Raw genomic sequence first — 12,668 nt, forward strand, 5'->3', positions numbered from 1 at the left:
ATTCGAAAATGAAAACGAAACGAACCATCATTTAACGACCTATAAAATAACTGTAAAATGTTATTATTTCGAACATGAACTCTTTAATATTAATTATTAAAAGCATAAGTGATTTGTAATTTGAAATTTCAACCTTCTCTCCTCTTCTCTCGTATAATTACAAATATTCTCACTTTTATTCTTATTAATACTGTTCTTTTGGATTACAGTGTAGTATCTGTTCTGATGTTGCGCTTCAACTTTTCTGCCCTCGATCAGTGAAGGAGAAATCTTTAATGACTGAGCCAATTTTAATGTTTGTTCCTATCCAGAGTGACCCTTTTTGGGGAGCTGGATTTTCCACACATTAAAAACAGACATTGTGTCTAACTCTGCCCTCGTGGAGAGGCAAGTAAATAGGAAAAAGGTAAATGGATCAGCATACTACAACTTTTTTTTACCAGCTCTGTCTATAAGTGTGTGTGTGTGTGTGTGTGTGTGTGTGTGTATATCAAATGGGTTTATACATACATACATACATATACACACACATGTATATGTATGCATATATATATATATATATATATATATATATATATATATATAAGTATATATAAATGTATATGTGTATGTATGTACGTATGAATATGTATATACCAGACTATCCATTCACGTGTAATCACCTTTTTATTAACCATATTCCCTCTGCTTCACTTTTTTGTTAGCAAATAAGATCTTTGACTTACTTGTTGTTTCATCAAATACTTTTGTATGCAAAATCCGATCCCGCATTTTGCTAATTCCTACCCTCTGATGAGAAGGAAAGTATTTCTTCGAAACTCCGCAGATTAAGGACTATCCACTTATCAAGTGTTTCCTTTTCAGATTAAATATGTTTTTAACTCTTTTTCAAAGTATTTTTTAACATGCTTTATTAACTGTTTTATATATATATATATATATATATATATATATATATATATATATATATATATATATATATGTGTGTGTGTGTGTGTGTGTGTGTGTGTGTGTGTGTGTGTATATATATGCACATATATGTATGTATATATTCACATTTATGAATGTATATATTCATACGACGAAACACATGTCAGTGGATAATTATATTTAAAAAAATAATATATATGCCGCTCTCCATTTGGGGATACCAAAATTGGTTAAAGGGAAAATTATTCCCAACTCACATTTAGGTAAAAATGCACTTTTCACATAAATAATTGAATTCATTCAAAAAGTATCACAAAACAAAAACAAATAACATCTACAAAAAAAAAAAAAAAATACATTCAGTTGTGCGAGATATCCTAGTGGTAGAGTGTTATGCATCTTACCATGGGGTCCCGATTTCGAATCTCGCTAGATTCAGCCACTCTGATGAGGTGTAGAGAACGAAACACGTGTTAGTGGATAATTATGTTTTAAAAAATAATTCATATATATGTATGTATATATGTCATGTATGTATGTATGTATATATGGCTATGTATGTATGCATGTTTGCATGCGTATTTGTTATTATTAATACCGTTATTATTATCATTAATATTATTACTGTTATTAACACTATTATTATTATAACCATCACCATTGTAATTGTTACTTTACTGTATTTATTTACTATTATTTTTGTTTCAACTATTATTATTATTATTATTATTATTATTATTATTATTACAAGAACTATCAATCTATATACATGCATATTAATCTATATATATATGTACTTGCAGGGGTACCCGGCATTGCCCGGGTGTTTGCCGGTGTGAGTTCGGGGGGAGGGGGGGAATCAAAAGAGAAAAAAAAAATTTTTGCTAGGAAAGTAGGCTCGAAAACAAATATTAAAAAAATGAACAAGAACAAAAAAAAAAAAAAAAAAAAAACGAGGGGCGGGGTAGATCCAAACCCTATGTTAAACTTCTTTTAAAAACTCGGACATCAAAAAAAAAAAGTCAGCGAACATGATATAAAAAGAAGAAAAAGTACAATAAAAGAAGTAAAATAAAAAGTTTTGGTAGGTAGGTAGGATCGAACCCGGAATGTTGAAGCGAAAAACTTGGTAAGTTACCCGCTCGCCCACGAAACCAATTACAATTTAACATTTATAAATGGCAGGTGCGCTGCAAATTTAATTAGGTCAAAGGAAATTAAAATCCGCACTTAATTTTAACTGCGGAATAGTTCTTTTGGGTTTGTTTTTAACCTAACTTTGTCTGGTTTTGTTTCCCCAACGATTTGGGGGAAAACCAGCTACCCCTTTATTAAGGGAGTGTCCAAACGAAAGCAATTGTCTGATATGACGTCCATTTGCTTTCGGGACGCTCCCAGCCCGGAGGCCAAGACCCGTACCTAAGTTTCACATCATTTTCGCTTTTATACGAAAAAGTTGAATCAACTCATGAAAAACCGAAATAGCAATAATTTTGTAAAAGTCGCTTTAAATAGATCTAGGTGTGACGCATGTTAGCAAATCCTAGATATTATTATCTAGGGGGTATATAAACATAATGTCCCGGGACAAGCAAACAAAATAAGAAAATCTACAAAATTAGTAGTGTATAAAAATATATTATTATTATTATTATTATTTTAGAATAAAAAAATATTTTCTGATTGCAAGATTCATTTTGGAGTTTCGATGATGATATGTTAATGTCGAAACATTGGTTCATATGCATAACTTGGTCATAATAACAAAAGAACAAGATCCACAGAGTTTTAGTAGTGTTTATGGATAAATAATATATATTTTTTTATTTGTGGTGTTTATACTACGCTAAGTACTTTAGTAAAAAATTACCAAAAAAAAATCAAAGCACCTGTAAACCTTGAATTCAAAACGAGGCTTGCTTCTTCCAAAGAAGATGCCTTTTCTTTTTTTTTTTTTTTTTTTTCAAATCCGCTCAGAAAAACTGAATTTTTGAGATTCAATAAAAAGCAATAAAAACTATTTGAAAACCAAAACAAATGAGTAGGTAGATATAAAAATAACTGTTATTGGCTACGGTAACATTTATTTCTTGTGTGTGTGTGTGTGTGTGTGTGTGTGTGTGTGTGTGTGTGTGTGTGTGTGTGTGTGTGTATATATATATATATATATATATATATATATATATATATATATATATATTTATATATATATATATATTTATATATATATATTTATATATATATATATATTTATATATATATATTTATATATATATATATTTATATTTATATATATTTATATTTATATATATATTTATATATATATATATATATATTTATATATATATATATATTTATATATATATATATATTTATATATATATTTATATATATATATATATATATATTTATATATATATATATATATATATATATATATATATATATATATATTTATATATATATATATATCGTATAGTTGTTTGTTGGTTTTTCTGCTAAATACCCTAAATATATATTTTTTTATAGTGCAAGTAAGTCACAAAATAGTAGGTAACGCGAAATAATTTTTTAAAAACTAATTTCCCATTTATATTTCCTTTTAAATAATTTATGTTGTCAATAGTAACTTTTACCAAATAAATTGCTTTCTGTTTTTTGCCATTCCATTAAAATGATTCCAGTTTTTCTTGTTGCTGTATCCGTTTTGAAATCAACCCAGACATAACTAAGCGATGAACACCGTAACACGTGAAGACACTAGAAATGTCGTCTTTTTCACGATGACGTTTTATTTGTCTTTGTATTTCCTCTTTTTAGAGTAACTCATTGTTTTTTTTTTTCTTTTTTGTTAATGACGATTGGATAAATCTTGAACTACTTATATATACGTAGTTTTGACGAATCTTCTTTTGTTTCGTTTGAACGCCGCCGCTGATCCCAATGTTATTGTTCATTAGTCACCACTAACATATTTGTAACACCTGTGAGGATAAAAAAAGAAAGAAACAGATACTTATGTAAACATTCATTTAGCAGGATCCACAAAGGAATCATTACTTATTAGTGGGGAAAATATACTTTTAATTGGCAAAAAGATCCACCACTTAAATTATGCAATGAAATAATGCGATTCGTTTCCTGATTTTTCGCGCGAACTAGTTGGTTTATGTATAAAGTTAAATCCTTCGAGAGAAAGAATTAACTGATTATTTATTCTGGGCAAACGTTTATTTATTTTTTTTTTTTAATGTGCGTGGACATGGTTTTGCTATAAATAATAATAATTATAACAATAATAAAATGGAAATTGGAAATGTTACATTAAAAGCAAAAGGGATCAACGTCCTCACTAGTGGTAAGTAACTTTTTTCCTTTTTTTATTTAAATTAAAAAAAAAATTATTTTCAGATTTACATTGATAAAAGAAATCGGCGGACCTGCCCCCCCCCCCTCCTCTCGGATTTGTAAAATTAATTCCTTTCTACGTTTTCCTATTTTTTTTTCTGCGGATTGTCGTTAAGACTTTCATAATAGAAAGATTTTTTTTTTTTTAAAGTTTATTTAATGACTTTTAACGTGAGGGATCACTTTTTAATTATCAATTTTGATAAATTGATACTCCACTTTGTGTTCCATCAGCACATTGTTCCTTTCTCCACATTAAAAAACGATCCTAGTGTAACTCTGTCCCGTAGAGAGGTATTGTAAATAGGAACTCACCTTATTAAGTTTTTTTTTTTTTCCTGCTATTATGAACGTTTAGTCTCGAATAGATGATAATCCGCAGAAAAAAATAAAACATAAAAAAAAAAAAAAATTAATTTTACGGCAGAAAGGAAAGCTCGTTCAGGTCCAAGAAATCTAGAAGCTGTACGTCCTATTAAAGTCTATTTACATATTTTTTGGTTATAATTGCTATTACAGTCACGTTAATTATTTAAAGTGAAATGGCTTTTTTTTTTTCGACATTACTCCCTCAAAACATTTTGGGAATAAAAGCTTTAAAATACTTTAAAACGCGCAAAACTTTGAGTAAGTAGAAAGAGTAACTTGCCTTTGGTACCATTATTATTTGTTTTATATTAATAGTTGGATTTTTTACACCCCCCCCCTATTTTTTTTTTCGTTTGTTGGCTTCTCTGCTAAATATCCGTATAACAACGAAAAAGTGGCAAAAACATACATAACAAATGTTACCAAAGGCAAGATAAGTTACTTTTCTGCGTACCTGGCTAAGTATTTTTTTATGGTGCAACTTATTTTAAAGCGTTTATCTTTCTTTCGAAGTAAATAAAAGCTTTAAAAGAAGTTACACGGAAAAAAAAAAAAAAAGTAATCCAGGTAGGTAGAAAAGTAAGTTGGGGTTTGTATTACTATACACATAGATTCGAAAAAGTTATCAAAAAACAAATATATAACAAATAAATATTATCAAAGGCAAGATAAGTTATTTTTCTACCTAATTGATATATTTTTTGTGTTTTTTATTCAATGTAACATGTTTATTCAGCTCGAAAGACATGCATGCAGTGTTTACCGATGTATGTATTGGAAAATTCAAAATGGCGCCCGACACTCTCTTTAACATGGTAAGTTTGGGAAAAGGTGTTATAAATAATAAACTAGACAAAATACTATTAAAAAAACACCGAATATATGTCAACTTATGTCACGGTAACATATAATGAGCGAATTTCTAACAGTATTTTGTCTAGTTTATTATTTATAACCTCTTTTCCTGAACTTAGCGTGTTAAAGAGAGTGTCTGGCGCCATTTTGAATTTTCCAATACATCGGTAAACACTGTATGCTTTTCGAGCTGAATAAGCATGTTACATTGAATAAAAACACGAAAAATATATCCAGTTAGGTAGAAAAGTAACTTATCTTGCCTTTGATAACATTTTTTATATATTTTGTTTTTTGACAACTTTTTCCAATCTATGTGTACAGTAATACAAACCCATTTTTTTTTCATACATATTCAAATAACGCTTTTGCCCTCCCCCTTTTTCTGGCTTATTATAACTTCAAAAAAGTTTTCGTGAATTGCTTTTTTGTAGGCACCGCCAAAAATGGCCGCAAAATCAAGTTGTTGTTGTTTTTTAAAACGAAATTACATTTATTAAAATCCATTATTTCTGAGTAACTTTTTTTTTCCAGAAAGATAAAACCCTGAATTTTATCATATAGAAAACAGAATAATGTAAAACTTTTTCTACTATTTTTAATTCAATTTTAAATGTTAAATTTTCCCAAAAAGTTAACAATTGACATTTTTTTGTCTTGCACAAAAAACGTACTTAAATATTTAAAAAAAAGGGTTTTTGAAATAATTAATTAATTTATTTATTGTCTAACTAAGATTTAGGATGATTTTCTAAGAGAATATGCAAAAATATTATAATATAAGTACCTGAATTTCAAATAATTCCACTTATTCATATAGGTAACCAAATATTTCGCGTTTACGTAGAGTTCAGATCGAATCTGTTTACGTTTTCTTTTGATGATGAGAAAACTATGGAAGACCAAACAGGCCAAAAAAAACTTATTTTTCAGTGACGAAAATTTCAATGTATTATTAAGCTGAGGCTGGCCAGTACCAGATGGGTGACCATTTGTATGCGTTTGGTTTTTAATGTGTATGTGTGTGGGGGGCAGGCTCCCCAAAATGGGGGGGGGCAATTTAAAGTTTTTTGCCACTTGTTCGTTTGTGCCCCGTATTTATACTTAAACCAAGTTATAGCAAATTTAAACCGAAATAACTAGTCGTCATCGTTGTAAATAAATTCAGTTGTTCCTTAGCTAGCCGGTCCTGGATATGACCTAAAGCTATATCCGATGGTGAGGCCGAGGCTCCAGCTTGCGGAGTGTGGAGCCTAGCCACCCTTTAATTGCCATTGCTCCCAGGTCCACTCTGACCCGGAGTGGTAGTACCTGTTAGGATCCCAACTATGGGTTAAATAGAATCCGAGTTAAAAAAAAAACAAATATACTCCACTAAAAATCGTTCCTCAAAAAAATAACTAGATTCGGCATTAAAAAAACCTAAAAAAGGTTGATATGCCGTAAAACAATTAACCTTAGCTAGCCATATGTTCAACACCTTTTGAACAAATTTTCATTTCGCCGGTTTGCATGTATCAAAACTCGCGATGAAATTGATCTTTTATTATTATTATTATTTTTTTTTTTTTGGTACTTAATGCAGAATACAGACTGCTATTTTTTAGATATGATTTTCAACTTAAATTCAATTTTTACATATTTTCTTTATTAAATTGTTATATGAAAAATACAGAATAGTTACAAAACGCTCTCTCTATGTTAAGAATGGGTTTCTGTAATAATAAAGTTATTTCCGCATGATCCATTTTCTGCATAAATGCCATTTTGTTTGTATCGTTATCCAGGACTTTATTGCTAGCCTTATTGTTAAGGTTACCCTGGCATGACAATGTTTCGATCTGTAGTTAGTAACTACTAGTCATTCTCATTAACTAAGATCAAAGTCTGTTTTTTCATTTAAGTTTGGAAAATTACGCTTTAATTACAAATACGGACTTAGGATTAGTTGTGCCGGGTTGGCAATTAAACGGTAGTTTTATACAATCAATAATAAATTCAATAGTAAACTCCTCGTTCAGCGTTCACATTCGAAATGTCGACTATTAACAGGTTTACGGGGATGCTGACAACGAATGTCAGTTAAATTTGGGCCTGATAAGTCGTTTACCAGATATGAAAACATGATTATCCAACGTAAAAGCTAATGTAATCCCTGGCAGCCATTACCTAGCAGTTAGTAATGTGCATGCGTACAACTTCAGTGAAGCAGACAAAAAAAAAAAAAAAAAAAAAGGAAAAAATAAGTTTATTCCGAAAGCCGTTCTTCACATGAGGCGGTTTGGGTGTTTGGCGTTTACGCTAATTCCTCGGTTTTGAAAAAACAAAACAAAAAGTGGCTGCCAGGGATTACGTTTGATCTGGTAAACTACTTATCAGCCCCAAATTTAACTGATATTTGTTGTCAGCATACCTGAAAATCTACAAAAGTCGACAATTCAAATGTGAATGGTGAATTTGGTGAGTTGTGATTAATATATATAAAAAAACAACAAAAAAACACACAAATCAGTCCCATTTCCAATTAGGTTTTTGTGTGGTTTTATTTATTTTTTCAAGTGTCTCAAGAACGCTTTTAACATTAACTCTAATTTAAAAAAAAAATTCGTTTGTATTGGTTCAAAGCAGGTGTGGGGGTGGGGACTGGAGGCGGGAGTGATTCTTTAAAAACATCCGATTAAACGTGGATACTATTCCTACAAATGCATTTGCGTCAATATTGTTGCATCTTTCTGGATGTTTGTAAATACGGTTGTGAAAATATGGCAGCTAAAAAAAAAAACCCCCCAAAGGAAAGGAAAACTTGTCATTGAAAAATATACCAAAAATTACGGAGAGCGAGCAAGTGTTTTATGTATAAAATTAAAGTAATATGCGTAGTTCTCAAACGATGCTATTTTTGTAAAATTTTTAGCCGACGAAAAGCGTGGTGATGGCGATTTAGGCAACTCGAAGCACCAAAAACCCGAACTCGACGTGAAAGAGAAAAACAATGAAATCACTTTTGTGTGGTAACTCCTTCACGACTTTTGGGGTAAACTTATCTGAGAGTTGCAATGACTTGCCTTGTTGTTTACAACGACAACTCGTTATTGTGATTGTAAAAAAAGACAACAAAAAAATAGAACCGTCAGTGAACGAACAAAAACCAACCAACTTCTTCAGATGCTGCAGTGCTGCACTTCAATTTCTTGTTCTCTGTCAGTGGAGGAGAAATCCTTCATGACTGAGACAATTTTAATTTTTGTTCCTTTTCTCCACGTTAAAAAACAACCCTGGTGTCTAACTCTGTCCCGTGGGGAGGCATTGTAGATAGGAACTATAAGAGTGTTTTTATAATCACCTAGTCGATTGTATGCAAATGTTGTCTCATTGAATCCACATGAGTAGACAACAAAATCGCACTATAAAGTCAGTTGATCAAGCAGTTACAGATTTCTTGCTTAAACAACCGCCACACTGAATTCCATTGTTTAACTCCTTCACACCGAGTTCTGGTAAGTAAAAAAAAAAATATTACATACAACCCATTGTGAGAAATTTAATCTTACTTAACTTAGAACGCGACAGAGAAGAAACTGTCATGCAAAGAAATGCAAACTTACCTAGTATGGTGAAAAACAGTCGTGTTCATCTTGATTGCAAAATCATTACGACATTTTACATCTCTGAGTCTGTTAGTTGACTTTGAAAGAGTTGTTAGTTAAATCTCTACTGAGTAGAGTTGAATGTTCTTGTAGCAGAAACAAATAGAACTCTTTTCTTGTGCGTCAGTGCCTCCTCTGACTGTGCGATATGGCACATACTGACCAATCACAGGCATAGCGCAGGGATCTTCCTTACTCCTTTAAGGAACTATAACTGCTTCCGTCCCGGACAAGAAAAACTCTTCCCTTTTCCAGCGAGACGTCAAAAAGAGCGGACCTGTTTCCTCACTCTCTCTGTGCCTACATCTGTATCGACGGTCCCCACTTGGGAATAACTACCGGGCTAAGGCAGACGAGTTCTATTCCAGCTATATCTAAATGGCATCTTGCCTTTACTTCAATAAACCTTTTCCTTGGAAGTTTTACGAAGTCGTTTGTTCGTTTATTCAGTAGCTTGTGTTGAAATATTTATTTTATTAGGGAGTGCCCGAAAAGCATTAACTCTACTCCCTAAAATGGTGACATGAACGCGAAAGGAACACGCATTTCCTCCTATGCCACAAGTTCACAACAAACCACCGACCACGACGAGACGTAAAACGAGCCCATTTTAGGGAGTTGAGTTAATGCTTTTCGGGCACTCCCTAATAAAATTGGTTAGGTAAAATAGTCTCACAAAGGAGAGACGAAAGGGCGCCAATCGCCCTTAAATAAATGGCTCCATGAACATGAGAAGAACTGCTTCACCTCTTTGAGATAAATACTCAAAGTGAAGTTAGCAGTTTGAACACATCACCCCACGCGGTGTTCAAATTTAAATCCACCAATCAAAAGGGCTGTAATAAAAGATGGCATTACTTCATCAACCAATGAAAGTTTGGATTTCAATCATGCAATTTCTGACACCATTCAAGGGAGGCAAACAAGACTTGTTTTCAAGATAAACACGATTTATGGCACCACTTCATCATAAAATCTTTAAGCAAAAATATGAGTCAAATCACAAGTCTTAACTATACTGTAAAGCAGGGCACTTGAATTCTAGTAAAGCTTCCTCAGAAGCTTAACCATCATCAGAACTTTCAACCTTCCTTGAAGGAAGTGATGCTTTTAAATAAGCGGTAACAGACACATATGCAAATCACTTCTTTCCAACAGGAGGTATAAAACTAGAGCCTACGTGACGTGACTAGGTTTCCCAAAATCAAAGATGAAACCAACCTTCTCATGATATGTAAGTTGTTTTAAGTTTGTATTGTTTTATTTTGGACAATTATTCTTATCTTGGGTGTTATTGGCACAACGTTTTGGCTGATGAACCCTTTGATCGTCGTCAGGTGTAAACTACATGTTTTTTGTTTTGTTTTGTTTTTTTCAACAAAGCAAAAGCTCTGTATTGCAAGAAATCAAACCTTCGGTTTGAGGGTGTGTCCATAAATAAAAAAAAAGGGCAATTTCCAGGGGTCACAAGGATACTTTTTAAGATTTTCCTCTAATTAAATTTTTAACTGAATCCTTCTGCTAATTGTCACTATTTGTGAACAAATATTTTATGAAACCGTGGATAGACATCTTACGTGTGTTTTCGTTTTTTTTTTTCTAGAAAACACAATGCAAGGGAGCGATTCTAAGAAAAATGTTTTGGGCTGGATGTATTTTGTGGAAGGGTTTAAAAAAAAAAATGAAATCCAGAAACCTTTTCTTTATTTACTTGTTTTTATTTTTTGTTTTTGTTTTTTTTTTTGTTTTTTTCCCCCCCATATAAATTTGTAATTAATGGATTCCAGATGTGGTTATATTCAATACTTGGACGGCTTAGGATGTTGTTGTTATCCACCATGTGTGCTGCTTACTGGAGTTTTCTAACCCTTCATCTTTCTTCTATATTTAGTATTTTAACATTGTCCCACATTGGGGAATGGGTGCCTTTTTCTCTCCATATATTGTCTGTTAGGGCTGATTTTTCGATTTCTCTGCATATGATAGCTTTTTAGTGTTCTTCTAATCTTACTTTGAGGGGGCGGCATGTTTCACCTGTGTAGAGTTTTTCATATTTACATGAAATCTCATGAACGCAGTTTTTGTCACAAATTTTTTGGTCGGGTTTTTTACTCTCACAAGGTGTTTTCAGAGTGTTGAGTTGCTTCTAAATATTGTCCTAATATGCCGACTGCATGTTTTAAAAATTTTGTCGGATAGGCCTTTTGAGTATGGTGTGCAGACTGTGGTAGGTAGGGTGGTGTCCTTTTGTGTTTGATCTAGCTTTTGTGGAGCTGATGTCATGCTCTCTGGGTAGTTATTTCGGTTATCTCTTCTTGATATGTAATGCTGTTGTCCTCACTCGATGTTGTAGGCATTGAACTGTACCTTTCTTTACAGCACATGGATAGTGTGAGTTAAAGTATTGTCCCGTGAAGGTTGGCCTTCAGTATACAGATGACACAAAACTCTGATCAGTACAGGTTATCAATGCATCGAGGAAAGATAGTTTGTTGTCATGTTCCTTTTCCATAGTGCACTGAATAGATCGGTGGGTGGAGTTCACACGTTCAAGTATTACTTGAACATCCTCCTGGTGGGGCCAGAGTATAAAAGTATCATCCACATATCGTAACCACATTGTTGCTTTTTGTGGGGCTGATCTTATTAGTAGTTCCTCAAAGTGCTCCATATGTATGTTGGCTAGCACTGTCGATAATGGCAATCCCATAGCTAAGCCTTCTTCCAGTTGGTATATATCAGCTCCCATCATGAAATGTGTGATGTTTATGCATCTCTATTAAGTTGTTAATTGGGAGGAATGTGCGTTCCTTCAGTGTGATATCTGAGATCAGTCTTTCCCATATGATGGTTAGTCACATAAGTGGGGACTTTTGTTAATAAACTAACTATGTCACGGCTCACCATTTAGTTCGAATAGGTGGGAGCATCATTGATTATCTCAACGAGTTGTGCTGAGTTCTGGATGTATGATGAGGATTTGCCCACAATTGGGGTTATTATCGTCACTAAGAATTGTCTCAAAAGGTGGCATGCTGAGCCTCAGACGCTGATGATGGGTCAGTGGAATGCCGTCTTTATGGATCTTGAGTAGGCTGTATAAGTGTGGTAACCTGCTGTGGTGTTGAGTCAGTTCTCTATATTTTGCAGGGGAGTATTAAATGTTTGATCCTGCTGAGGATCTGTGAGTTTTCTTTCTGCTTTTTGGTTCGGGTTTTTTGTTCTTTACAGTAGTTGCCAAATTCTATTAGTTCTGCTAATTTTTTTGAATACTCTCCTCTGTCCAGCACTACAGTAGCATTACCTTTGTCAGCCAGCAGTATTATGATGTTATCGTCATTGCGTAGTGACATGATGGCTGATATTTCTTCTTTTGAGACGTTGGGTTTTGAACTTTCTAGTTCTTGTCTCACTTTCAATCTTTGTTCCTCTCCTTGTGTCTTGAGTAAATTCAAGACT

At 32.7% G+C, this 12,668-nt stretch overlaps 1 protein-coding gene across 2 annotated transcripts in view; it reads left to right on the forward strand.

Annotated features, from left to right (window-relative positions):
- The first annotated feature begins 3,584 nt into the window (after positions 1-3,584).
- Positions 3,585-12,668, forward strand: part of LOC145239815 (WD repeat and coiled-coil-containing protein-like) — a 197,126-nt gene continuing 188,042 nt past the window's right edge. Inside the window, exon 1 of one of the 2 annotated variants that reach the window (XM_080103344.1) lies at positions 3,585-4,288. In XM_080103344.1, coding sequence (XP_079959470.1) covers positions 4,234-4,288 — 55 coding nt within the window. In that variant the 5' untranslated portion in view covers positions 3,585-4,233. The remainder of the gene's footprint in view (positions 4,289-12,668) is intronic. The other variant, XM_080103345.1, reaches the window with a different exon arrangement.

This window comes from Euprymna scolopes, chromosome 19, assembly GCF_053919585.1.
Source record: "Euprymna scolopes isolate OS-2025 chromosome 19, ASM5391958v1, whole genome shotgun sequence".
NCBI lineage: Eukaryota > Metazoa > Mollusca > Cephalopoda > Sepiida > Sepiolidae > Euprymna > Euprymna scolopes.